At 37.9% G+C, this 27,994-nt stretch overlaps 1 protein-coding gene across 4 annotated transcripts; it reads left to right on the top strand.

Annotated features, from left to right (window-relative positions):
• LOC116250545 (uncharacterized) lies at positions 1-27,943 on the top strand. Of its 4 annotated transcripts, XM_050076848.1 has the most exons (14): positions 1-389; positions 495-621; positions 6,306-8,533; positions 10,850-11,003; positions 12,011-12,185; positions 14,764-14,879; positions 20,388-20,447; positions 21,121-21,268; positions 21,350-21,416; positions 25,299-25,370; positions 25,539-25,604; positions 26,273-26,369; positions 26,458-26,539; positions 26,616-27,627. In XM_050076848.1, exons 3-14 carry the CDS (start codon positions 8,270-8,272, stop codon positions 26,725-26,727), a joined length of 1,413 nt encoding a protein of 470 aa, XP_049932805.1. In that variant the 5' UTR covers positions 1-389; positions 495-621; positions 6,306-8,269; the 3' UTR covers positions 26,728-27,627. The 4 variants fall into 4 exon arrangements, with proteins under 4 accessions (XP_049932805.1, XP_049932806.1, XP_031480106.1 ...); XM_031624246.2 differs by lacking the exons at positions 1-389; positions 495-621 and having other exon boundaries at positions 3,187-8,533; XM_050076849.1 differs by lacking the exons at positions 1-389; positions 495-621; positions 12,011-12,185 and having other exon boundaries at positions 2,721-8,533; positions 10,828-11,003.
• The last annotated feature ends 51 nt before the right edge of the window (positions 27,944-27,994 follow it).

The following is a 27,994-nucleotide window of genomic DNA, read 5'->3' as shown; positions in this document are numbered from 1 at the left end:
CCTATCTCCCGAGTTTCATGCTTTTTTCCTTCCCTTTTCTCTCTCCCCTCTCGCTTGAGCCTTGACCTCACCTTCTCTCCTTGATGGCCTCGTGTCTATGGGCCTTTGATCTCGCTTGATAGAAAGCAGGTGCTCTGACGGCAGCAGCACCATGACAACAGCTATCTTCTCTCCGATAAGCTCCTTTCTTTCTCCCTTTCCCTTTTCCCTCACATGACACTGCTTAAAGGTTTTTCATTGTGTCTTCCCTATTTCATTTCACACATTTGAGTTCTATTCTTTTGTTTTTAGCCAGCAGCAGCCTTTCTTCTTCAATTTCAATTTGGTATTTCTGCCACTAATCCCTGGCATCTACCACCATTGTTCGTAGACTAGCCCTTTTAAAATCCGTACGTCCCAGTTTACTACTTTGCTCTTTTGTTTCAAGTATAAATTAAAGTTTTTCTTTCATCTGAATTGGATACCCAAAATCACTGCTTCTTGTTTCATTCCAGCATTGGTGCCTATTCACCATCTATTTCTCTCTTCTACCATCTTTGCCACCACTTACCGTCTCCATCATCAGTGTCCACCTTGTTTGTCATCGACCAACCTCAAGAACGGCCATGTTTCAGTTTGAAGGTACTTCACTCACTGTTTATACTTTACAGATTATTTTGTATGTGCTTGATAGTTTTTGTGTATTTGCTTGAGAGTTATTTATATGGCTTGGCGGTGCCCATGCAGATAGACATTTTTCTTTAATTGGTCTTTATGCAGATATTAGGTTCACATTAAGATGTTTAAAATTCATAGACAGAATGTTAATAAGCAACATACTATGTGCCTAACAACGTTACTTGTCTGCATATGCATGACATTTTACTTGTGTTTTGTCAATGTAGTTTTATGATGCTTTGTCTTACTAAAAGTATTTGGCAGACATGGATATGCCATGGGCATGTATGTTTAGTTTTGTCCCTACTTCAAGCACTCAATTGCAGTCTTAAAATGGGAATTACTTAGGTTTCAAGATACCCTTGGAGGAGGAGGTTTTTACCTTCATGTGAAAATAGTTTATCAGCAGTGGCAACTACTTGTTTTGTAGTTTATTGTATATTGTTTTTTCATCGTTCTATAGTATCATTAAATGTTGTCACTTCACTTTGTTCCTAACTCAATATTATAGCTAGTCTTGTTTTGGATGATACCGTATTACTGATTAGTGGTGATAAACTGAGGGTTTACTAAACGATTTAGGTTTAGGACTTATTGAATTGTTAAAAAGTAGATACTTCTTGCAGTTCTCTTGTATTATTAGTTATTGTATTTCATTAGGTCCTTTAGGTCATGTGGTTTGTTATTTTTCTTGATGACCAAATGGGATACAAGGGATCAAGCCCTATCCATACAATTTTTATTGTTGAGTTGCGATAATAACTTGATTTATGTATCCATCAGCTATGTTGGCTACTTAGTTGTTCTCATTGCCTCTTTGTAGGTTTGGCTAGTGGTGTCAAAGAACATCGTCAGTATTTGCCCATGCAATTGTACTTAGTAAATTGACATGGCCAATGTTTTCCTTGGACTTTGATTCAATAGGGCTTGGTATATAGTTATTGCTATTATTGAAGGTCTAAAACTCCCAAGTCATGAGTTTGTGCAAGTAAGTGTGGTTTAGTGCTCAGGTGATAATCTACGCTGGGGAATAGGGCCCTACCTTTGTTCAAACATCAAATAATATATACATCAGAGAAAAGATTTGAGAAAAACATCAACAGATCTTCACAAAATAGAGATGGTATCTAAGGAGCTGAGTCAGCCCTTTACATACATACAAGCCGCCAAGAACCCATACCCAAAAATTAGCTCAAAAAGTAGTTCACCCATTCCCAAAAAAAAACACACACACACACACACATCTTCAAATGCATTCAAGTGAGCTCTGACAAAAAGCCAAGGTCAGTAGAAGGTTGGCTTTTCTCAATAACTAATGTTGGTCACAGTGGCCACTTTATCAAATTGTTCGACTCAAGCCATATCTTGTGACCTTCCACGGCCTATCTCATTCTTCTAATGAAGTCCTCATTCGAAGTAGAAACAAACACCATGTCCCCATAAATCATAATCTTTATGAAATCTAAGGATGTTCTTAAGAGCAACCAACTCACCCTCAAAAATCTTCACACCATCAGCATAGTAATTGATTCCTGCCACCTTCTAGCTCCTACTCGATTTTACATTAACAATGTAAATGGAGAGCCTCATTCTAATGCCCCTCCTCTTGCCTTCACAATCCAAGGCCATTGCCAACCAGATTTAAAAATTAGCAGCAACATTAGGTGGCCAAGTGATGCTGCTAAAGGTGTCTGCACTTACTCTCCATACCTTATGCTTGAGCCTACCAGCAGGGAAAAGTGTCTTCCCATGAAGGATTTGCTGCACGTACCACCAAATGCGCCAAGATAATATGGAGGAAGGAGATAGGATAACACTTAGCTCTCCACATGCCTTTAATTTGAATCCTCAACCATCTTTTTAATTATGAGATGATGTTTCTCTGCGGAAGTTTGCTAATGCCAAACTGACTAGAGATCCACCTTCAAACCTCACCGACTTCATAATTTCCACATAGCACACATCTATTGGCTAGATAAGTACCTAGCCTTTTAATTATGTCAAATGTGGAAAATCTTTCTTCGCAAGTGATGTAAGTATACTAGCAACGACTGGCTAAAGCACAACCTTTCCAAATAACAGCTCTCCACCAATCCTTCAGCTCAGCCTCCCTACCTATGTCACATAGGTACGGGTACGGGTGCTGACATAGGTATGGGTACGGGTGCCGGTATGGGTACTGGTGCAGGTACGGGTACGGACCATTTTCAAAAAATTTGGGTGTGGGGGTACGGCCGTATGCACACGCGACATATATATATTATATCAAAAAATTTCAAACAAAATTACACACACACACACACATATATATAATATATATAAATTACAAACAGAATAACATATTCATAAATCATAATGCAAAACACAGTATGGAAGTAACTAACATACAAATGTATCAACATTCTTGATTCAATGGCAATCACTACTGCAGAAGCACAAACAAAATAGCAACATACACTTTTACATAAGTAACATAACAAACAAATGAGGGAACACGGAACAAAAAAAAAAACGAACAAAAAAAAAAGGGAACCGACTGCAGGCGACCAAAAATATAATGCTCAACAAAAAATGAAAAGGGAACCGACTGCAGAAATTCTCTTGTTTTAAACTAAACACGGTTTCCCTCCAAGACATTGTCTTGTTTTACACTAAATAAGACAATGGCAATCACACCAGAAGCTCAAAAAATTACAAACAAGGTGCTTAACATAAGTAACATAACAAAGAAAAGAGGGAACACGGAACAGATAAAAAAAACGAACAAAAAAAAAGGAACTGACTGCAGGCAACGAACAAAAAAGAGGATTCAGAAAAAGGTTACTGTTCGCCGCCTGAAAATGAACCAGAAAATGAGAAAACGATGAAAAAAAAATCAAATACAGTCGCTGTTCAGCACTTGCCGTCGCCGGAGATAGTCTACCATTGTCGTTCGTCGCTTGCAGCCGCCGGTCTCCGCCCCTGCCTTCGTCGGTCGCCGTTAGTAGTTGTCAGTGAGAGAAGAAGAAACACACGAAATGAAACGAAACAAAAAAGGGTTTTAGGGTTTCGATTTATTTAACGTTAAATTTTTTAAAACGTGAAAATGTAAAAAAAGGTTAACATTAAAATTGGACGGAAATGGACTCTCACCCCTGCCGCACCCACGGGCGTACCGGTACGGTACCCGTACCGTGCTTAAGAGAAGTACCCGTGTGACATAGCTCCCTACACATCTTTCAGATTTCACTAGCTCTAAAGCCCTTAATATTATTGGCTATCCACACTAAGGAATCCTCACTTTTTGTGAGCCTCAGACCAGCTAAGATGTCATAGATGCAAGGAAAGTAATCAAGGTAGATAAGCTGGTTACCATCCTCACCTACTTGCTAAATTGAGAGCTGGAGGTCCCTCTCCACCATATCATATTCATGAACTTTATCCTTTTTTATTAACGGTTCATCTTGCCAGCAGACAATTTAAAACTTGGTAGTGTTCCCATTGCCAAGCATCCAACGAACCCTACCTTGAACCCATTGCCAACCCTCTACCAGGCACTTCCAAACATGAGACCCTTTACCCTGACTTCTGGTAATCCATAAGCTATGATGAGATAGATATTTCTTTTTAAACATTGCAGCCCAAGGATATTTCAATTGAAGAAGCCTACAACATCTGCTTGCAAGAAGTGCTCTATTCATATCACCCATCCTTAAACCAACTACATCTTCATCCTTAGGACACAAAGTTGATCCCACTTGAGCTACATCTTCATCCTTAGGACACAAAGTTTATCCCAATTGAGCAAGTGCAAGTGTTTAACACTGGAATCCTCAATCACAGGGGCTGATTGCAGGCCTGTTCAACCTTTTTTTAGACTGTCTAGTAATTTGAATACCATCATCCATACAGCAAAGATGAATAAAACATGTTCAATGAGGCATATGCAAGCAGTATAGGAAAGATGACGGGCCATCCATCCACTCAGTTTTTTTCAGTTTATAGCAGAAGCAACGTGTAGAGATCGGCAGAAAGGGCCCTTTAAACAATGGTAACGCGAGGTAGTCGGAGGGGAGGATTCCCAGGGGCCATCTAATCGTGTTGCTAATCTTTCGAATTCGTCTAGAATGGCCCTAATGGTAATAATGGATTTCTTGTCGGCATTTGGCAATCAGTAGGATAGTATCCACGAACATGACAGCCCCAACATTCTTAGGCAGTCTTCAAACCTTTGCGATTTGAATCCTTTTACTATAAGTGTTAGCTTGACGACACCTATTAAAGACTTCCATGATAATGATGAAAAGACAAGCAGAGACCGGATCCCCTTTCCTGAGCCCACACTCACCAAAGAACTTCTCGCATAATCTACCATACACGAAAACTACATAAGAAACAGAAGAGATGCATGCTAAAACCCTTTGAATCCACCTAGGATGGAACCCTAGTAATGACATGGTACTTTTCAAAAAGTCTAAGGAGAATCACCCTTATCCACTGCACCATTATTTTGGCAATGATTTTATAAACAATGGACAAAGATATAGGTCTACAGTTATCCACCCTTCTAGCCTTATCCTTCTTAAGGATAAGGCAAATCATAGTGTGGTTCATGCTATGAATTATGTTGCTCTTAGCGAAAAAAAAAAACCTGAACAGCCCCGTATGAGGTCATCACCAATAATGCTGTAGCACTTTTGGTAAAAAAAATAGTTAGAAAACCATCCACACTCGCAACATTGCTGAGAAATCTCCAGCTGACACCATTAATTATAAGTCATCACCAAGTCAATCTTGAGGCAGCATGCATGCAGGGAAGGAGGTCTCATTTAGCAAATCTACAATCTTTTGAATTAGGATGACATTATTGTTGAAAATTCTTCCTAGAAGGAAAGCTGCTTGGATGGGACTAGTGATTTTAAATAGGGCGAGCTTTATGCTATAGGCCAACAACTTAGAGGTGAACTTGGAATTGCATAATGCTATCCACCTAAAATTATGTGTTCTTTGTGCTCCATCTTTGTTTAGGGATAAGCACAGTCATGGTATGATTTGGACTGCGAACCAGTTTGCCATATCTAGCACATCTACCTCGAACACATCCCAACAATCTTGGTAAAGTCTACTAAAAAACCATCTGGTCCTGGAGCACTGTTGGGATTAGAGGAGAGCACAATCGTCTTCAGTTCATAGAGTGAGAGGCCGGCCAATTGTCATCGTCTATAAGAATAGGGCCCTCCAGAAATCTCTGCATGGCCTTCCTAGATCCTTCTCTAGTTGCAAGAAGCTCTTTGAAGAACCGTTCATGCAACTCCTTGATCATGTTAGGATCTTTAGGAGTATCCTCACCCGTTTCAATTTTGTCACCGAGATACTCATGCTTCCTTCCTTGAATCACTGCTTGAAAAGAGGATGTATTACGGTCTCCATTTTTCAGCCAATTTGTCTAACCAAAACTTTCCTATTAAGAAAAATGTATACCCAAACAAGTTTCGTGAAAGCTCTCATGAATTGTCAAGTGCCGGCTACTATTTCTTAAGTATGCAATAACAGGTTTATTGGTGGAACTAAGCTTCTCACTTTTTGAAAAAAGAAAAAGGTATGTTCGCTATAATGTGGTTTATCCATTTTAAGTCCTGTCTATTGGTTTGTTGTTTTCTCATTCACAGGTCACATGGCACAATGAAGTGAATGTTTTAAAAAGTCTTACAGACAAGTTAAAAGTGAGTTTGACTAAGGAGGTTTGGCGCACTGGCTCTGGTTAGTGGCTGGTAGGTAATCACTAGTCAGCCACTGGTTTAAGCGGCACGGGCATTAATTTTTCGTCTGCCACTAGGGTTCTCGGACCAATGTACTAAGTAACATTCATTGAATGCCCCACATTAAGTACTGCTAAACCCTGGGGCACACGGAAAAAGAGAGGGAAAGGAGGGAGCGAGTAGCTTTGGCTTTCACTCGAGCAGAGAGATACTCCCTCCCGCTTATCTGAAAATTGAATGTTCCATGCTAATTATAATAAGAAAGTAAACATTGTTAAACATTTATGTGATTTTTTTTTTAGTTTGTCACATAAGATTAAGGTAGCAAGTCCTTGACTAACAAATTAATAGAAGCTGGGTGAGGTTTGTGAATTATGTATCTAAGTTACACTAATTCGAACATTGTAGGCAATGATGAAAATTACTCGTTAATTATGTGGAACCAAGTCACTTACCTCAAGGGTGGTGGTTTTATCCGCTTTTTAAACCACGTAGTTTCGAGTAAGATGCTCATTAACATATTACAAATAGTTTTGAGTTATAAGCATTTATAACGAATTGTAATCACCTACTTTCAAATGCAAAAAACATGCATTTTCTACTATTTGCTTCCTTATGAAGACAAGAACACATTCATATAATGGTCGACGTTATCAAAATTACGTGAGTTGCCTGAACTGAATCAGAACTAAAACTTTCCCTACATTGGTTAAAAAAAGTAATATTTTAATATTTTCAAAATGTAAATGCAAAAATACACAAACTATAATTTGAAACTTAGAAAAATAATTAAGGATGACAGATGGTACAATTGAACTGGATGCATGGTGCACTGAATTTGTTTCGAACTCATTTTCGAACCGATTTTAATGACACCTGGGCATTGCAGCGGATTTGATCTCAAATTCACGAATCTCAAATCCACTTCATATCTACGTTTTTTTAATTAATTTATTGTGAATATGAGATCAACATTGCTGAAATAGTGAAATCGACTGTTTACGTGATAAGTATTATGGACTTGTTTGGAATTTGAAATCCAAAGCTACCAAACAAACATAACATTAGTGTGAAATTTAAGAATCTCAAAATACAAGACAAATGGGGGTCACCTGTCCATTCATATTTTCATAGTGAGATTTTAGTTTGACAATCACTATCAGGTGATCTCAGTCAACGACGTAGTATTTGCAATTTAAAAAAAAAAAAGCAATAAATGATGAAAGATTTTTCCAAAAGCAAATATATTAAAGTATTAAACACTTAAACTTGCTTTGAAAGAATAATTTCGTCGAGCTATATCACCTCTTCCCATTGCTTCCTTCTTTCTTAGTTGAATGAAGTGACTTGTTCTCGGATTATCTGGTATCCAATCTAAACCGATCCAAACTATCATTGATCAGTTCTGATGATCTGTCATGACATCCATTTAAAACAATCAATTTTGGATACATATGGGATCCTCTCACCAAGTCTGACACACATAAAATTGTGGAATAAATATGAAATCCGAATCCAACATCGAGTCTGATTATTGATTAAGCGATATTCATTTGATTTGGATCCGATCTGTTCACATCCCACCGGATCTGATGGTGTCGGTGGATGGGTCATGTTCAAACCGGGTTGAGGACCCGACTCAATTGCATGCCTAAATTAAAGGCAGGGACGTCAAAGGAGAGAGGGAATCGTTCCCTTCGACCCCGCACTTTGGTCTTCTTCGCTTCCGCCAACCTTGCGGGAGGGACAGTTAAGAACGACGATTCCGCCGCTGTTCCTCTTGGCTTAGGATTGAAGCCAAACGCCGGCAGCCGGTGGCGGAGAGCTGAGCCGGGCGGGAAGCGCCGCCGGTCGGATCCAGCTGGTCGGATTAAATGGCGTCTCCCCGGACGTGCACGGAGATGGTGGAAATCGGGGACCTGGAAGCGGATATCAGGGAGGTGGGAGAGGTGGAGGAGGAGCAGGGGGAGGATAAGGAGGAGGCTAGGGACAACGGCGAAGTGTTCTTGAGTTGTGGCGACGCGGCGGTGGTCGTCATGAGCGAGATCACGCCGCTGCTGGACTCCGCAATCCATGCCGTCCAGAATCCCCCAAAGATGAACATTTTTTCTGTTTCGTACCCCAGATCCAGGTCCAAGGTGCGAATTATCCATCTCTCATTGATTTCGTGTGCTTGTTTGTTTTCAGCAGGTCTTTTGTTTGAACTTTTTGTTTTGTTTGTTGTCCTCGCTTTTCAGTTTTGCATAATTTCAACTTGGTTCATTCAATTGCTACGCTAAATTGAGATATTGGACGACTTAAGTTTCCTGACAGCCGCATGTTCTTGGTTATGTTGGTTTTCTTCAGTTGTTTCTATGGTTTTGGCTGGTGTTTTTGAAAAAAATCATGCAATAATTCTGAAATTTCTTCGAAATTTCTGTTGCCTGGTGCTGGGGGTGGTTACGATGGGAGCTCACTTTGGATGTGAACTAGGTTTCTCTCATGAGTAATGCTTTGTTATGACGAGGGTACGGGAGTGAACTGCCTATACACATTATATTATCACTATAAAATAATGCGCTGTGTTCCGGTGATGAATCATCAATCAGAAACCATCCTGTTTTGCTACTAGGTCAGTTATTTAGCCACATCAGTCATCACACATACGCGCACATACACACACATAGACCCTTAAGTTTTCTCAGTGCATATAATCGAACCAGCTTGAAGCAATGGGAGGTCTGCATAAGAGGTACATTTGGAAGGCATAATCTGAAGGTCCTCAGATTATGCCTCCCCGAATGTGTCTTCAGATTATGCCTCCCAGATGTGCCTCTTATGCATACCTCTCACTGTTTCAAGCTGATTGGATTTTATACACTGAGGAAACTTAAGACCTTTACTTTTTAAAACCTTATAGAATCTAATTTTTACATCCAATTTGCATGATTTCTTTGAAGTCCTATAAATTTTAAAATTTTGCATTCGTCCATGTGGTTGAATTTACAAAATACAACATTCAAAGTGCTTGAGATCGAGGAGGCAAGATAAATTGGGATACATTATTGCCTGCCTCATATATAACACACACACAGACATCTGACTCAGACACGGACACACACATACACATATAAATATATACCATAATGTTTTAGAAGTTTGTCAATGCTGGAAATAGGTAATCAACCTATGCCTCTTTTAAGTCCAGACTTTTTTTGTGGATGTAAATGGGTCCCATATCTGAAAAATGATTTCTATGTAACTGGATGAATTTTGAATTTGAAGTTGAATATGATACTTCTTTGACCAGATCCAAATTCAACCATTGACCTAGTATTGGTTAAATTGAATCTGATGAAAATGAGCTCCAAGAAATGGCTGTCATATATTTGCAACAAAAAATTGGTGACTTAAATTGAGTCTGATGAAAATGAATGCCAAAAAATGGCTGTTATATATTCCCAACTGAAAAAAAAAGGCATTATTAAGCCTATCATGAATGTGGTTGACAGGTGGCTTAACTAAGTGATGCCTCAGCTATACATATTCACAAAGTTACAGGCAATGGCAAATTCATGTAATATAGGTTCTCCATATAGTCCAGCCATGTTGTGGCTGATGTTCTTTTCAATATGTTTTTTCTAAAAATACTTATGCCACAGTTTAAGGTGCATAGTTTGTAAAACAGAATCTTAATCTATAAAGCTGAGTTGGATGCAAATTTGATTAGATTCAAAGCTTTTGTGACTGCAATTGGACATGATTTTAAGTGATGCACTTTTTTGATCGACTAGAATGTAAGATCTCTGCCTAGAAGCTCTCTTGCATTATAGAATACCTCGTAATTTCCAAGAAAGTGCTGTTATTGCATATCGCTTGAACAAAATTGTATTTGCTCTGCAGAATCAATGTCAGACCTTGTTCACAACTGTGGTTTATGCATACTTGCAGCAGTGACTAGAAATTATCCATATTTCCATGTTCTTATAGCCTTTGAAACTTGTGTCTCTTAGTTATCATGGCACACCTCTTTCTCTTATAACTCTGCTTTTATAATGATATTTCAATTCTATGAATCTCTCAGCTATCTTTTTGGCTCAATTTTTTTTGTTATGGACTTTATAATATGTGCATGAAATTTTGGAAATCCACTTACTGAGGTTTGTTTGGGATCACTTTTCTCTGATCGATTTTGATCCTGCTCTATGAATGCTTTTGCATGCCTTATGCAGTTGTATTGCAATACATTTGTGGTTAGTCATGGAGAAACTAGGCAACTAGGTCCATGTTGTAGACACAATTCCTGGTGACTTTTACCAGAGATTTGTATAAATCAACATGTGCGCTTGAAAACTGATAACTAGTAAACCCTCCATTTAGGTACTCATGATATGGTACTTGATGTTTGTTGCATGTGTACTTTTGTGATGATTTTGCTTGTTAATATGACCAGGTGAAGTTTTACGTATCTGCAGGAGCTGGTGAACAAACAAGTAGAGTCAGATTTATCTTCTCTCTATCAGTTTATGCTGTGGATATGGAGTGGATCCAAGTACTCTGGTTTCCTGTGTATGGCAGTCTCTTCTGTTGGTTATTGCATCATGGAGCTTTTACTAGAGATTTTTTCAGGTAAAGGGAAATTTTGTCGTATAGTGTGCATAGAATATTATCAGTTATTTTTGTTTTCAGGATCAATATCACAATCATCAATACTTTTATTAAAGAATATGGTTTAGACTCTTCAAAAGGCACAAGGGCAAAAAGCTGTCAAGAAACATAGAAAACAATTTATCTAAAGTGCATTATTTGCAAGAAAGAAATGTAGGGTTCATGGCTGGACTAGTCTAACAGTTAGCTCTTCTAAACCAAGAAAGTGCTAGTCAACCTGTAGAAGGGACCAGGAAAGGTTATAAGGGAACAAACATTTTAATTTTATAGTATTAATACAAAAAAAAAAGCTAAAAAGAACTCAAAATTTCAGAGAATAAAAGCAATTTAAAGAACATTATTTTTTAATATTCTAAAGAATTAAAGAAATTGGACAAGGAAAAAAAACCTGACTGCAGCCACCTAGTCATCTGGGCAGTGATAGGCATGTTATGTGTGCTTATGGAGCCTAGGTGTCCCAGGCAGTTCCTTTGTGGTAAATCTTTTCTGAGTTTTCGGACCTTGGTTCTTTAGTTTTCTTTGTCCCATTGTTCATGTAAAAATTTCACATTTTATTTCATTGCAACCCTGGTTATGTCAAAAGGAAAAGTGTGCAATTTGCTTTTGCTTTATTTGATGTGGATGTGCCTTTCAAGGGTCATAGTCTATTGAGAGATGCACCTTGCATACCAATACATTGGACAAGGATGAGCATTATTACATAGCTTTTCCGATCTTCACTGCATAATGTGTCAAGGATCTGTTTGTTCAAAAAGTAGCTGCAGTGCACCTCAGTAATAAAAAAAGTGCTTCTTGGTCATTCTTTTGGTTTAACATGGAAGATGTATACTGCATTTATTTGGCTTATGGTGGTAATTGCTTATTTTTCTCTTGCTTGGTTTGAATTTTGAAATAAATAATCCCCTCTTTTTTCTCTCTTCTTTGTCTATGAAATAAGATTTTAATTTGATTTTAATTGTGATTGGCAGTTGAATCAATTCCCTTATTCGAAAAGATTCTTGTAAGATGCATTGTTGTTTTATTCATGTCATTCACATGGCTGAGAAGAAGTGGACAACCATTACTTGGACCACCCCATGTAAGGAATATTCTGATTGCAAGAGCGCTAGCCGGATTCCTATCCTTGTTGTGTTTTGCTTATAGGTTTGTGTTTTATGCATATGTCGTCTCCAAATCTGCAATTCTAGTAAATTTCTTTGTTGTCTTTGTTGCGTGTTTGTTTGAATTGTTATTGCTTGATGAAACTATTTGTCGTTTCAATCATGATGATCACTGTTTGTATCTAAATCTCTCCAGAAGGAGGGGAATTTATAAGATAGTGTAGTGTTTATTGCATTATGAAGTATGTAATATCTTTTATTCTTCTTTGTTCTATAAGTAGCTGAATGTCATTATGTCATTAAATATGAAATAATTATGTAATATGCATCAGTTCATAGTTAAAAGTTACAGATACTAAATTGGAGATGTTCTTGCATGTCTGACTATTAGTGGATCTTGGAATGTGCTTATGTATAGTTAATTGTCTGTTTGATATATTGAAATTCTTGGAAAAAGATAGCTAAAATACTTCAATAAAAAAGATAACTAAAACACTTCAATCTTAGATGGATTGCTATCTTCTCCTTGTGACATTTTATTAATAATAGTTGTAGTTGTTAACTTAGCCAGTTAGCTGTGCTCTGAAAAATTGGCATCTCATGATCTTTTCAAAGTTTTGTTAATATTGGTGACCACAGACTAAACTTAAAAGGATAAAAAGTACTTTTATCACAACAAAAGGTTTCCAATTTTTTTTTATCCATGACATGTTTCTGAAGAACTTTTAATCTATTTCTCACTTACTTTCCTTTCTTAAAAAGCATATGACCTTTTTTTTCCATGGAAATGTAAAAAATTCAGAATTCTTGAAATTGTCCCATTGTTACAGGGAATATCAGGAGGGAGATCTCTGACTATATTTATGTAAAACATTTAGCTATATTCCCAAAAATACCACCGTATAATTCCTGATGCATAACCACAATATGTTTCTCCTTCCACATATCTGCAGCCCCTCATCCATGTCAACTGCAATTAACATGATTCATCAACACAGGTGTAGATCTCATTTTATATCTGCAGACTGCAATCTTAGATGGAGTTAGAGATTGATGTTATCACTAGGTGCTGCCGATGAAGAATTGATGAGATAGGTTGGAACCTAATTTGTCAAAATTGGATCTCAGATGCAGGTTGTTCAATCAATTAGTAGTTAGCCTGAACCGGTCCAAGTCGATAGACTATAAATAAATACATATATTTATATGGAGACAAATAAACAATCATATATATATATATATATATATATATATATATATATATATACCCATTCAGCTCCCTATAGACAAGAAATATCACATCCATGATGAATCCCATACTAAAGTTGATAAAAACGTGATTCTCTATCACAAATTAACCAAGTAGAGATTCAAACTTCTAATCTATCAAGAATTTTAAAAAAATAATTGAAGAAACTGAATTCGGATAACCTTACCTTCTCTACTCTCCTCTCTTCCTCTATTTCTCAATTCCTTGTCTGCTCCCTTGTCTCTTCTCTCATTTTCCCTCTTTCTCTCTTCACCTCTCCCGCTCTTTGTCTCCTGTTCTCTCCCTGTCTCCCCCTCTCGCTCTCTCAAAATATCTCAGTTCTTCCTTACAAAAAGCGGTAGGGCTCGATAAACCCTCACTTCTCACCAAATTTTCAAAATTGACCCATCTTAAAAGAAAAATTTGCAAAAACACACTTTAGTTTTAAAAATTGCCAAATAGCTCTTTTGAAAACTTACGGGCATAGCAATTCTCCCCCCCTACAAGAGATTTCATCCTCAAATTTTTTTACGAGCATAGCAATTCCTCGAAATTTTTACTTACCTCTTGAGGTACAAATGAGGATATCTAAATCTCATGTTATCTTTTCGTTCCCAGGTGGCATTCATATATATATATATATATATATATATATAGAGAGAGAGAGAGAGAGAGAATGATGACTCTCACAATCTAGAGTCACCCAGCCATCTAACCAGGGTCATCCGTCTAAAGTAAATGGAGGGTTGAGAGAAAAACAAGAAGACAAAGTTGTGAACTAATACTACATGATGAAAATATGCATCACCTTTTTCTCTTTATTTTTCTCTTAACCATCCATCATGTTGGATTAAGCGGTTCTGATTAGATGGTTGAATGACTTTAAAAAACTAGAATCATCATTCAATTTTCCTATATACATATGTACATACATATATACATACATACATGTATATGTATGTATATCCGAAGCATGCATATATATTTATAAGTGAGGGATGAGGACTAGGCTGATTAGTTGACTAGTCCAACTAACTAGTCACTGGGTATAAGCTTAGAACATACAACTCAGATAATACTTTATCTCGAAACTTTTTTCCATTTATCATAAAAGCCTATCCTTTTATTCCAGAATTGTTGAAAAGAGGCCGTCATACTGCAAAGACCACATGTTATGAAGCTTGATTTCATAAATCTAGCACTGCTTTTGCTTGACTAGGAAGGTGTTCTAGTGGAGTGATCATATTTCTGCAAAATTTTTTTGCTGGTTAATTAGTATTTTTCTTCAAGTGTCTCTCGGAAACTTCTGTTAGAAGCTTAGTGAAATCTGAGTATATTGACGAATTCATTTTTCTACTGCTTCTCTTTGCAGCATCCAGAGGTTACAACCTGCATACGCTATATTGCTCAACTTCACAACTCCAATTGCAGCATCCATTTTTGCTAGAGTTATCTTGCAGGAAAAGTTGGCCATTGTAGATATTGGTGGTATGTTTGGTTTACTTCCTTTCAAAATTTTATTAAAGCCTACACAATACTATTCTTGATATCAGAATTGTTTCCCCAAAATGTGCACTTTTAGAACAATTTCATGAAAAACAGGGAACTTTTGAAATTAAAAATATAAGAATGATAGAGAAGTTATAAGGATCGGTTTTATATTTTTTTGCTACAAAGTGCAAATCAGAAATATAGAATCAAGCAAGTGTTCTAATTATAAAAGACTCAAAAGTAAAAGTGTATATTTATGATATATTTCTTCAATGAACTTACAATAATATTATGATATGGTCTTTTTAGTCAAGGGACCTGACTTGGCATCACGTGCTCTTCCTATGATCCCCAACTGCCTACTAGTCTAAATTGACACTAGGTGGGGGCTGCTAGGCTGTTTCTTCTCTTTTTGCTTTTTCAATGTTGAAATTAGATAATATGTAATCTTGAGTTGTCTTAAACATATAGGTTTTCTTTCAACTACTTTTGATTATCGAATCTAGTAATGCATTTTTTTTAGTGTACATTTTAATTTGTAAACCAATTGTTTGGGTCATGGCTGGATCAGCTACACCATGCACCAACTAGGCCTTTCATGGGCCTTATTGCCTGGTGTCAGCACTTATATATATATATATATATATATATATTGTTATACGGCGATGAATTTTTTGAGCATAATACCACAAAGTTATATATCTCTGGAAAATCTTGAGAAAATTTCGGCAAATTTTATAACAAATCCTGAAAATTATATGAAAATAAAATAAATGAGAAATTGAAAAAAAACATTGAAAAATGACTAGATAAGCAACAAATTAAAATTAGAAAATGAAAACTAATAGTCTGGCAAATACATAACTAACAAAAGTTTATAGCCCTCATGACTTTACAACAAAATTGAAGTCATGCTTCACTTAGAAAATGAAAAAAAACTTGTCCTAGTCTTCATCCCAAGAAGTGGAGTCATCTTCTTCATTTCTTGTATGCCTTGAAGTTCTTTGTCTTCCATTTTCATTCAAATTTTCCTCTTCTGATCTGAAGAAAAGTTGGTCGTCTCAGTATTTAACTTCTCTTCTTCAGAAAATGGGTTCACATGTTCAATGTAGATAGGATTTGCAATGGTCTTCTTCAATTCTAGAGCCATGCTTTGCAAATGCATATTCATTCTAATGAAGACCAAATTTGCTAATCTTGATGGTGCAAGATTGTTTCTTTTCTTCATGTTAGCAGCATCAAATGCACTCCACTTTTTTGCAAAAGCTGATCCTCTGCATGGTTGACTTAAAATTTTGATTGCTATACCTTGAAGCATAGGAATAGAAGAACCAAACATCTCCAACCAAATCCCTAATATAATTAAAAGAACAAAACAAAATTTAAAATTTTAAGTGCATAACCAATCATCAGTGTTGAAAACTTGAAAAGAAAAGCTAATAAAATGAGACATTTACGTGGATGTGTAGTATCAATAACAGTCATGGCTAACCCTTGCGAAACAATGAAGGATCTTTGTTCTGATATTTGACCAATTCATTAGCTATTTCAGAAGAGGAACAAGTTTTTTTGTCACTATTTCCAAACTCTCACGAACTTCTTCATCTGTTTTTATCATTTTATTCCAAAATAAATGAGGATTTAAAAAAGCAATTGCAGCATGTATTGGATTGTGCAAGTTACGGTTCCATCTCCTATCAATTATTTTCCAATATGGCATATATTTTTCCTTGTTGTCCTTACTTGCAGTCTTTAGAACTTCTTTAGCTCTATAAAGTGCCTCATACAAATATCCTATAGTGGCTCCTTTTCCATCTACTATTTTCAATACTTTCACCAATGGTTCAACAAACATGATTATTTCTTTTCCCATATTCCAAAAATCTTCATTTTGAATAAGATATGTAATCTTTCTTGCATCATCTTTTTCCACTTCTTTTACATGTCTCCAATCATTGGCGGCAACCATGAACCTCAAATTTTCTTTTTTTAAAATAGAATGTGAACAAATGAAAACCTTGTTGCACCCGGATTTTTCAACTCTTTTCCCTTTGTATTAATTCTCATGATATCTAAAGTTTTCTACTTATTGTGTATGAATTTGACAATTTGTCTAGCTTTTGTCATGATCGATGCCACATTGTCCAAAGTATCAATATCTTCAAGCATTAAATCAATGCAATGAGCAGCATATGATATAGTAAAAATATTTGAATACCTTTCTTCAAGGATAAGCTTTGCCTTTTTGTAATTGCTTCCATTGTCTGTCACAATCTGTATAACATTTTTTGGCCCTGTTTATTCAATAGTTGAAGATAAAAATTCAGTTATAAGTTCTGCATTTTTAGGACCCTTTTTTACATAGTTTGCTTTCCAAAATATCGTATTTGTTGGACTTACCAACAAATTTATGTATGATCTGCTTTTAATTGTATCCTTCCAAATATCTGACATAATAGTACACCCATGTTGTGCTCATATAGCTTTTGTTTCTTCAATATGTGCTTAAACCTCTTTCCTTACAACATTTAGTAGCCTTATTCTTGCTGTTTCACTGCTTGGTGGAAAGTATCCTGGGCCATGGTGTGAAACTGCAACAACAAAATTCTTAAAATCATTCGATCAAAGTTGAATGGTAGATTGTTCATAGCCATGGCTTTAAAAAAGAGCCTATCATATGATCCTTTTCTTGTTTTTTTTAACATGTTTGAAATTGTTTGATGTTGTCCTCCTCCTTTAGTCAACGAGTTTGAACCAGAAAAACCTCAATATGCTCCACTTCCACTTGAACCTATTAGGTAGCTTTGCATTTTTTCCTTTTTTGTAGGCCTCTTGCTAATATCTTGACAAGCTTTAAGTGTCATTTGCTTGATATTTTCTGGCACATTCTGACATATGGCAACATCATGACATTGAAGTCCTGATAAATGATACTTAAACCGGGTGATTCCTCCTGCATATTGTTTTCCACAGAAATTTAAACCAATTTTCCTTCTTCATTTAATTCTGCATGTTTCCAGAATATGTCTTTGCCTTTAGGCATGATTAAAAATTCTGCATCACCACCTAAACCAGTCAACAAGTTAACAAATTAAGAAAAAATCAAAGAACTTCGTCCAAAGGACTTGCAATTACAAAGTATATATATCTATAAATCTGCAGCTGAAATCCTGTTACAGCTTACAAAAAAAGATATAGATGAATAAAACAGAGCCTGTTACTGCGCCCTTATTTTTCCTAGCTGTTACAGCCTGTTACTTTATGATTCTAACATAATAAAAGAGAGCTGGCTTACGTCCCAGAAACATATAAGATTAAAATTTTAAAACCTCAATGCCTTAAACAGCAGCTGCAGCTGAAAGCCTATACAGCTTGCATATAAGATTTAAATTTTAAAACCTCAAACAGATCATAACCTGCAAACAGATTATAAATTTATAACAAGCTAGCTTACATCCCGTATTGCATAAAAGAGAGCACAGGGAAATATACAGCAGCATATGGGATTTAAGACCAGCAAACAGATTAGAAAATCAAAATAAGGGAGCACGATGAAATATAGAGCAGCATATTAGTTATTAGATGAATAAAAGAGTAACCATCAATCAACACAAGAAAACGTTAAAATGGAGAGATGAACCGTCGAAGTGATGAACATAAAGTTATGAAACATGAACTAATAAAAATATTTGAATAATATACAACAGCATATTAGTTATTAGAGGAAGAACCTACCTTTTGTCCGACGAAGCCTGTGGCTGTGGCTGCTTGCAGGCTTCAAGTCTTCAATGGTTCAATCTAGCTAACGTCCAACGACAACTTACCTTCAGTCTGGCAACTCCTGTCGATGCTTGCAGCTTGCAAGCTTCAACTTCTCAAGGTCAACCTTTGTCCGTTGACCCCTCTTAGCTTTTGTCATTCGGTGACTCCCATCTCAACTACAAAGTTCAAAACCCTTTTTCACCCGAACGATTTTTTATTTTAACCTAACCCCTCTTTTCTACCTAAAAGTACCTTTTTTGTCATTAAAAGGGAAGGTCAAGTTTAAAAAGAACCAACTTTTCTTCAATATTACATGTGGTGCCATTGTTTAAAAAACAGACCTCACACTTAAAAAAATAAAAAGTTTGCGGTAGTTTGAAAAACATGAAGAAACGCGTATAATACACGTTTTTTTCATGTTTTTCATTTTCTTGTGCTTTTTTAAAAAAGATGCGTCTAATTGCCATTTAATTGTGCCGACTGTTTTTTTTCATATTTAACACATTGTTTTCGATTAATATGCGTTTTCTGTGACAATGTATATATGTATGGTATGTATGTATGGAGCAGATATTGGTGACTATAGTTCTAATGGCCTATACAGAATGACTTGTAGTCGATAGAAATGCATTGAGATTGTATGTTAGGTTGATATGAACTCGTGTAACTAACATTCTAAATATTAAAGCTAGAAATGCATTCAGATAGACTTTTAGGCCAATATAAGTTCATGTGACTAATGTCTAAAGATCAAAGTATATGTGTTGCCTAATTCCTTTTTCTGTCATGATTTTTTAATGGATAGATCTCTCTTCTGCATTGTGAAACTTTTGGATTTGGATTTTCGAAATTATCTTATCACCATTATATTGTTATTTAAGAACTTGAAGGAAAATCTGAAGTCCATTTAGGTTTTACATAATCTCGAGTTTCATTGCCAGTTTAAGAAATTAAACATCAATTTGTACATTTCTATTCCACAGTTACAGACAGTGTTGGATTAAGGAGATTGCTGTAATATTTATATTGTTTGAACTTTGAAGCATTTTGTGATTGGATATTTGTTCGGCAGAATAAATATGTGTTCTAATGGCCTTGATCATGTCTTAAAAGTAGTCTGTGAAAGCGAGGGATATTTTTATTTTCAGAAAAGTTGCAAACAAGTAAAATAGTTGATGATTATGTAGAATGTAAATTTTGTAAGACAATAATGAAGAAGTGAATAATGCTAATTTTCTCTCTTATTGTTCAGGTTTCTTATTAAATTCAATATATTTACCTCAAGAACGCCTATTTGTACTCATTTGTAGACGACCATCTTATGCCTTTTTACTGATTTGTTACTGTGTTTTCTATCCACACTTCTCTCCTTTGCTTTGCGATAGTATTTAGCATGGGCTCCAAGTCATGCACCAATATCAAGGGCTAAGATTGCAGTAGTGTCTTACATGCTAGTGTTACAAGTCCATAAAATCTAGCAAGTTTGAGGTTTTCTTGGTTAGTAATTGAATAAGATGATGGTCATATTATTGCATGTAGGCGTTCACTATTACCCAAACTCCAAAGTGCTGTTTTGATTTCCATAGGACGCTTTTGAAATGATAATTTATCTCTGATACATTTGAATTATCTGATATTTTATATTTCTCCATGGTTAAACCTTTACATGCACATGGCTGCCACCCTTTTTGTTTTCTTGACCATGTTTGATCGGTGACTCATTCATGTTCTCCATATTTTTAGGCCTGTCCTGCAGCTTCCTTGGGGCGCTATTCATTTTTTCCCCAGTTTTCTCTGTCAATGGTGAGTCCATGCACCACTGAAGCTCCATAATGCATTTCACGTATATTCAGTTGCTTGTAATTGTAAGCTGAAATGATGTGTTTTTAATATAGTATTTCCTGCCCTTTGCTGTTTTATTTTAAGTACAAAATCCTGAATCCACTGGTATGAGTTTTCAGTGGCGGTCGTGTAAGCATGATAAGGTTAGCAAAGTAATGAGACACTAAAGCAACATGCCATCTTAAAAATCATTCCCTTTTTCTAGGACAGCTGAATAATTGCTTGTGCTTGGGTCTAAAGGAGAAAGGTTAAGGAGCTAGAGGTGGCATGGATATTTGACATAGCTGAATGATGTGCAAATGGAAGACTCAAGTTGATCCAGCAGCAAACTCAGTAAAAAAAAAAAATGTTGATTCAATTGATTTTGTGATTAGGGATGCCTTACTTTTCATATTTCAAGGAGGGAACTGAAGATATGAATGTTTATGTAAGAGCAATATGGTCTTGATACTAGCATCTTGTCTAGGATCCTTTGTGGAGATTTGAAACAATTTTGATCCATTCAACTTGCAAAATTGGCTGACTTGTGCATGTGTTTTATTATTCCTACTTTGTTTACGCTAGTGTTTTACTTTTAAGTTCTGTTATACTGTTGCTTATAATTTTCTTTTATTTTCTTATGTTTCAAATGCAGGGGTGTTGCCTGGAACTTTGGATGACACAAGCACTTCTGGCGTTAATTTGAATGTCTATGATGTGATAATTGGCATTGTTTCATCATTGATGGGTGGAATTAGCTATTGTTTCATACGTGCAGGAGCAAAGGCATCTGATCAGCCGGTGTATGGTGTCTACTCTTTGCCTTTTAATTTTGATGTACATGTGATGCATATCCAGGTGAAGCTTATTTTCCGTTTTTGCAGGGTAACTGTTTTTGCTTTTGCTGTCATTGCAACTCCTTTTGCTGCATTATCCGCATCGGTCTTTCAGGTAAAATAGTTATTTTTAACATGAAGTCATTTTTTATTTCCTTAAAAAAGGTAATGGCATATGTTGGGCCAGGAACTGCCTGAAGCCCCGCTAACCTGATTCACTTAGGCCCGAAAATGTTCCTACTCTTGCTGTGCTAGGAGAATAATTGGATTACTTAAGCTTTCTAGGCATGGAAGCATCATGCTAAGAGATGTTGGTACTCTTGGTTAGAAATGAGGCCCTGATGACATCAAGTTTGGTTGGACCCTTGCTAGCTAGGCCCTAGCTTGTGCGTTGTCTTCTCTGAGGGCCAGTTTGATGACAGGGAAGAATTTAACGTGGTAAATTTACCATGGTAAATTTTTCTGGAAAAATTTACATGATGAAATTTCTCCCTCTTCCAATCTGAGGCCCTATTTGATGCACAGGAAGAATTTAACCGGGTGAATTTAACCCTGTTTGATGCACAGGGTAGTTTTTTGTAGGGTAAAATTAACCTTGTTTGATGCACAGAGTAGAAAAATTGAGAGACTTTTTCAGAACTATTAGTAGTTGTTTTTTTTCCTTCTCCTCTCCCATTTGACGTGGGAAGAAATTGGAGGATGATCTTCCAAAACAACAAAATGTTAATGTCTACATCTACGCATTAAGCATGCATTACCAACAACAGTTTTATGCAATAGAGAGAGCACTTCAAGTATCAATTTGATAAGATATGAGGGTTAGTTCAATGTTGGCAAGCCTATGAGGCCGATCTCCATTTTTCCAAGATCTTTGTGGATGACTTTGTCATCCTTGACGAGTCCTGGATGGTAGAGGGAAATGGGTCAGCAAGGATATACTAATTCATCCTGCAGCAAATTGATAAGATGATGATCAATTGCCTGCCTCTGTCCTAGCTAAGACTCTTTAGGATGCCAATGGGATGGAGAGAGCTCTACCTATAATTGCTCACCGTTTCTGATTGAGCACCAATTTGCAAGGGTTTTAACTCTCTTTTGGTTGTATATGTCTCGGCCATTGAAGTGGCTGCTAGCAAACCTTGATGTTATGAAAAAGTTTTCCAGTGGAACCAGAACTGCATTACTAGTTTGGGAGTTATGGACTGATCATGAATAGGTACTAGTAGTGAGTGGTAGGCTGTTATGAAGAAATCCTCCAATTTCCGTAAGTCGTATCAGCCATCACATATAGCTGGACGTCTCTGCTGCTGTCACCACACCCTTCAAGCGGAAGCTCAATTTCCCTCCTCAATGCATCAAAAACTCGATAGGCGTCCTTTACTAGGTCAGATTGGTCCCCTTTACTTGCTCAGATTGTTTACTCAGTAGTCTGCTAAATAGCAAAACCTTTTGTTGCCTAAACTAATTTTTCACCAAATGCCCGAACTTAGGTTGTCGATTTTGAAAACAGCAGACAGAAGCATGCTGGAAGAAGGCCATTGAAAGAATATACAAAACAGTAATATCTACAAAGGAAACAATAGGCAAGCTATGCTACTGATTTCAAGTTTATCATGCTTTCCTATGAAGAAGTTGAGGTTCGGTCGATGCACACAGGAAAAGAGAGCCACTTCTTTCAAAATAAATTATTCATGCTTTCAAAACTACCATGCTTTCCTATCATGCTCAGTTGTTCGTCTTCATAATGCTCTGTTGTAGGTATCCTCTTCCATGGATTAGTAACCTTGTCCAAGAATCAAACAATAGGCAAAGCTATACTACTGATATCAAGTTTATCAAGCAAGCCATTCCATATATTGTGAACAGAGATAGATGATGAAAGAGAAAGAGAGGCGGAAAGAACCTGGTGAAGTCTACTTCACTGCTGAGAATATCCAGGCATCAGCAAGAGCAGAGAGACAGCGACAGCAAGAGAGAAAGACAGAAAAAGAAGGCATCAACAACAGCAAGAGAGAAAGGGAGACAACGACAGCAAGAGAGAAAAACAGAGAACAAATTTTTGGGCGTTTCTGAAAGGGACACAGCGAGAGCAGGAGAGAAAACTCTGGCGATGGCGAACGGTGGCGATGGCGATGTGGCGATGGTGAGGGAGGAGGAGTGCTCCACTGCGAGGGAGGAGGAGACGGTGAGAAATGGACAAGACAGTGAGGGAGGAGGAGTGTTCGACTGTGAGGGAGGAGGAGACGGTGAGGGAGGAGGAGTGCTCCACTGCAAGGGAGGAGGAGACGGTGAGGGAGGAGGAGTGCTCCACTACGAAGGAGGAGGAGACGGTGAGGGAGGAGGAGTGCCCCACCTGCGAGGGAGGAGGAGACGGTGAGGGAGGAGGAGTGCTCCACCTGCAAGGGAGGAGGAGACAGTGAGGGGAAAATGAGCGAAAGAGGGAAAATTGAGAGCCTTAACGGCTCTCGATTTTGTCTCTCCAAAAAAAGTCCGACCTGTGCGGAGGGACTTTTTCACGGGTGAAATTTCACCCGATCACATACGTAATTTCAGGTGAAATTTCACGCCGTTACGGCGTGAGACGGGCGGGTGAAATTTCACCCGCCCGTACACATTTCACTCTCTCCACCAATTTTATCCTGGCCATCAAATGGGCCCTGAGGGAAAGGACTTTGTGAAGCTAGATTGATGCTAGCTCAAGCGAGTAGGGGTGGGTATCGGGCCGGGCCGGCTCGGCCCGGCCCGCCCCGACGCCCACAGCAGACGGCCGACCACGTTTCCCCCTCGCCGACGGCCAACCCCCTTTCCCCCTTCCCAGCGGCCGGACTCCTCCTCCTCCTCCCACCACGGCGCCTTTTCTCCCTCGCCGACTCCTTTTCCCCCTCCCCTGGCGGTCTCGACCTTGGCGCTCAACCTACCGACCTGGCGTCGGAGGCGTCGAGCATGTTGGCGGCGATCTGGCGACAAGATCGTCGCGGGCAAGGATGCAGCGAAGGTTTTGGTGGTGGAGCGGCGCAGGTTGGGGCTATCAGAGATTAGGGCGGGGAGGAGGAGAGGGGGACGAAGGAGGAACGGGAGACGGAGGAGGAGGGGGAGAGGGAGCGGGAGACAGAGGAGGAGCGGGAGGAGGGAGACAGAGGAGGAAGACGGAGGAGGAGTGGGAGCAGGAGCGGGATACGGAGGGGGAGAGGGAGACGGAGGAGGAGGGGGAGCGGAAGGGGGAGCGGGGGGAGACAGAGGGGTATAGGGCCGGGCCGGGCCGGCCTATCGGGCCTGGGCCAGGTTTTTCACGGGCCGGGCCGGGCCGGCCTATCGGGCCTGGGCCAGGTTTTTCACGGGCCGGGCCGGGCCGGGCCGGCCCCGCGGCAGCCCGGCCCGGGCCGGGCCGGGCCGGCCCCGCGGCAGCCCGGCCCGGGCCGGCCCCGCGGCAGCCCGGCCCGACGCCCAGGCTTACAAGCGAGGAGTATCCCCTAATATCCTGTAATTTTGTATTCATCATATGTTTTGGTCTGGACAGAAGCACCATCGATAAGTAGTGAAATTCATAGTACATAGTCTATTACCTCATGATGTTGCATGGTGGTTCCTTTTTGTAAAATCATGATCATATTCTTATAGTTTCTAAAATAGCTTCTCTTTTCCATAACAAAATTCCCTCTTTATCTGTCCAGCAGCAAATGGACAAACAGGTAGAGTTTGTTGTTTATTCTGTTTCTTGGCCACGTATGCTTTCACATGTGTTTTACTTCTAACATTCTTATTTGTGATTTTGTGGCAAAATTTTTTTTGTGTTCATTGTAAAAGAAATTTGCTGCAGAAACATCAAAACAAGTTGCTTCAAATTTCTTGCATACAATTGTTGCTTATGCACATAAAATTAAATATAATGTTGAACTCTTTTTAGGTTCTCTGAAGGGATCATAATGAGTGTTACACTACAATATTAGTATTTAAATTTTGTCCATGTCCATGTGCTTTAGTTTTCGCAATGTTGCAGGAAATTGTAGTTCCGGACGTTGGATCTCTTATTCTTATGATTGTGCTTGGCATCCTAGCGTTCATTGCGGAGGTGAAACATTTTTATTCTTTTCAAGTTTTAGTATTTTCTTGTCTTATACTTTCCGTGTGGTTTCTGTGGGTCTATTCTTAAATATGGTTTGTTGTGTACGGTCATTAGTCATGATCTCTTACTATTTTACTACATCATGCCACTAAGACTATATTACCTCTCTTACAGGTGTTTCTTTCACGTGGTCTTCAGATTGAAAAAACCAGCAAAGTTACAAATATTCAGTACATTCAGGTCATTCTCTGTTCATTAAAGAGACTTACATTGACTTTAGAAAAATATGCTAGAGTTTCTGTTGTGAAGAATTATTGTTAATTTTTCACCTCATGAATGAAGTTTAAAGGTTGCATGCTATCTAAAGAGGATTCTCTGTCTACTTTATAGACTTATGAACATTTTATTGACGACTTTGTTTGAAATAGGGAGAGGTCATACAAATTGCAAATTATTGAACGTACTGTCTCGTACTATAGAAAATTTTCAATTCATGTCAATGATTACACTTAAGGTCGATAAAACGATTTAAATCCAATTTGGCATATACTATATATTGCCTTACTATAAAGAAACAGTATATAGTTGCAACATATGGAGGCACCATACTTTACTGCTTCAATACACGTTAGGTGTTACACTGTTAGCTGAAGGGATCTAAGGTTTGATTTCCAGAATTCTAAGGAGCACTCCTATATCCTTAGCAAGGAAGAAAAATGAGAAAAATGCTTATAACCTGAAAGAAGAGCAACTGAAATTCAATGTTGGGCATTCTGGAAATGTTTCAGAAGAAAATCAGTCAGAGATGGCCACTGAATTACAAAAACACTAGACCCCATCTTAGAAATCCTGATCCAGGGAGGCCGTTTCTCTTTGATTAACCTCTTAGTGTTATGTTGCATATCCAGATAGATTATCAACAGATTGCGGTTAGGATCACTCAAAAAGTTCATGTTTCCTTTTGGGCCACTTTATCACTTTTTCAAGGCTCAACAGCAATGTGGAGTAAGGAACTAAAATTCTTTGTGTCTTCAGACTTCCATTTGATAAATGCATAAAGGAACTATGACTAAGATTTTCAAGTTATTAGCAGGAAGACGAAATTCCGAATCAACCAGTAGTTGTATTCGTAAAAAGAAAAATGATCGTACACTGCTTCCACAGAGTTGGTTAAGGTATGGAATTAAATGCAAAATGAGATCAAATATATTTGTACTTTTATGTTATCCTCAATTCATCCTGGTTGAACAGCTCTACAAGGTCACATGGCTGGTTAAGGGCTAGTGTCAAGGTGTCAGGGGGCTCGAGGCTTCATGGAGTTTGTCTTCCCTATGGTAAATGTTGCAATGTATGGGCAGACTGACCAACCTAAAAGGGGAAATTTTTTTCGTATTTCCATGTGTAATGCCATTAGATCACATTTTGAGTAAACCAAGATCAAGATGTGATAGGGCAGCAAATATGGCAGGAAGGCATGGTAGGAATAAATGTCTGAAACATCTTTGTCGTAGATTGGTTCTATGTTATTGTAAGCAAGAGAATTTATATAGGGCACTGCTACTAAGAAAACAAAGTACGATTCCTGATCAATCTGTCCCAATGAATCACCTATATGGAATAATCGCAGAAAGAAAGGGAAAGGAACTCCAGTAAGTTGCCTTTCGCAATCAACAGGCTTCATCAGGAAACATTACCTTTTCTGGGCCAAGGCATTGATACCGAGATCTGCAATCAACTTGTTGATCTGACAATCAGATCATATGTCTTAGTGAATAGGATGTATTCAAATCAATTATTCATGCCTTCATGGTGTGTAGGAAGTGTCTTACAGGTACTAGGCAATTTGACTCTTGGTCTTTGAAAGGCTATATAGGTTCAAATTTATATGCTCTTTTCCTGCTTTCAGATATCCATGCAGTGAAGTCACAAGAATTTTTCAGAGTTCTTGATGCCACCTACCTTATTTCTTTTCCTCATTAATTATCCATGCAAGTCGGACTATCCTCACGTTGTGTGCATATACTTGCATGGTAAAATGCATTGCTGCAGACGGTGCTTTTGTATGGACTGCTTTCATGCTACTCAGTGGCACAGGAAGAAACAAGTCTTCTTATATACCTTTTTAATTGTGATGTTTGATTGCTTCAGTTGCTGATTCCCCAAGAGAATATGTGCTCATACATTCAAATCCTATCATATCAGTTATCAACCTATCAGTGCAGTTTGTGGGAAAGATGCTTATGTTGTCAATCTTCTCTTCATGTTTCAGATCATTTTGTTGGAAGTTTCAGCTACAGTTCTCCTTGGCGAGTTACCATCCATTGTTAGACTCACAGGCTGTGCACTAATCAGTGCATCAATTCTAGCAACTATCTGTCTTGGACCTGAGAGAGTGTCCGAGTGACATGGCAAAAATTGTATCTTTCTCCCTTGTCCCATGTGCTGAATGGGCACCTAATTTTGTTATTGTTGTATGCAGTTCATGTGAGCATGTCCCTTGTGCTTTGTATAGTGATGAAAGAGGGGTAGAAATTTTTGTTCTTTCACCAATTTGATCAATTCAGTTATTTTTGGAAGTACTACAAGTGTTTGTGGTTGGTTAATTTCAACTACTACAAGTGTTTGTGGTT

Source organism: Nymphaea colorata, chromosome 3 (genome assembly GCF_008831285.2).
Source record: "Nymphaea colorata isolate Beijing-Zhang1983 chromosome 3, ASM883128v2, whole genome shotgun sequence".
Taxonomy (NCBI): Eukaryota; Viridiplantae; Streptophyta; class Magnoliopsida; order Nymphaeales; family Nymphaeaceae; genus Nymphaea; species Nymphaea colorata.
The sequence above is the reverse complement of the archived record's forward strand: the minus strand, read 5'-3'. Positions and strand labels throughout refer to the sequence as shown.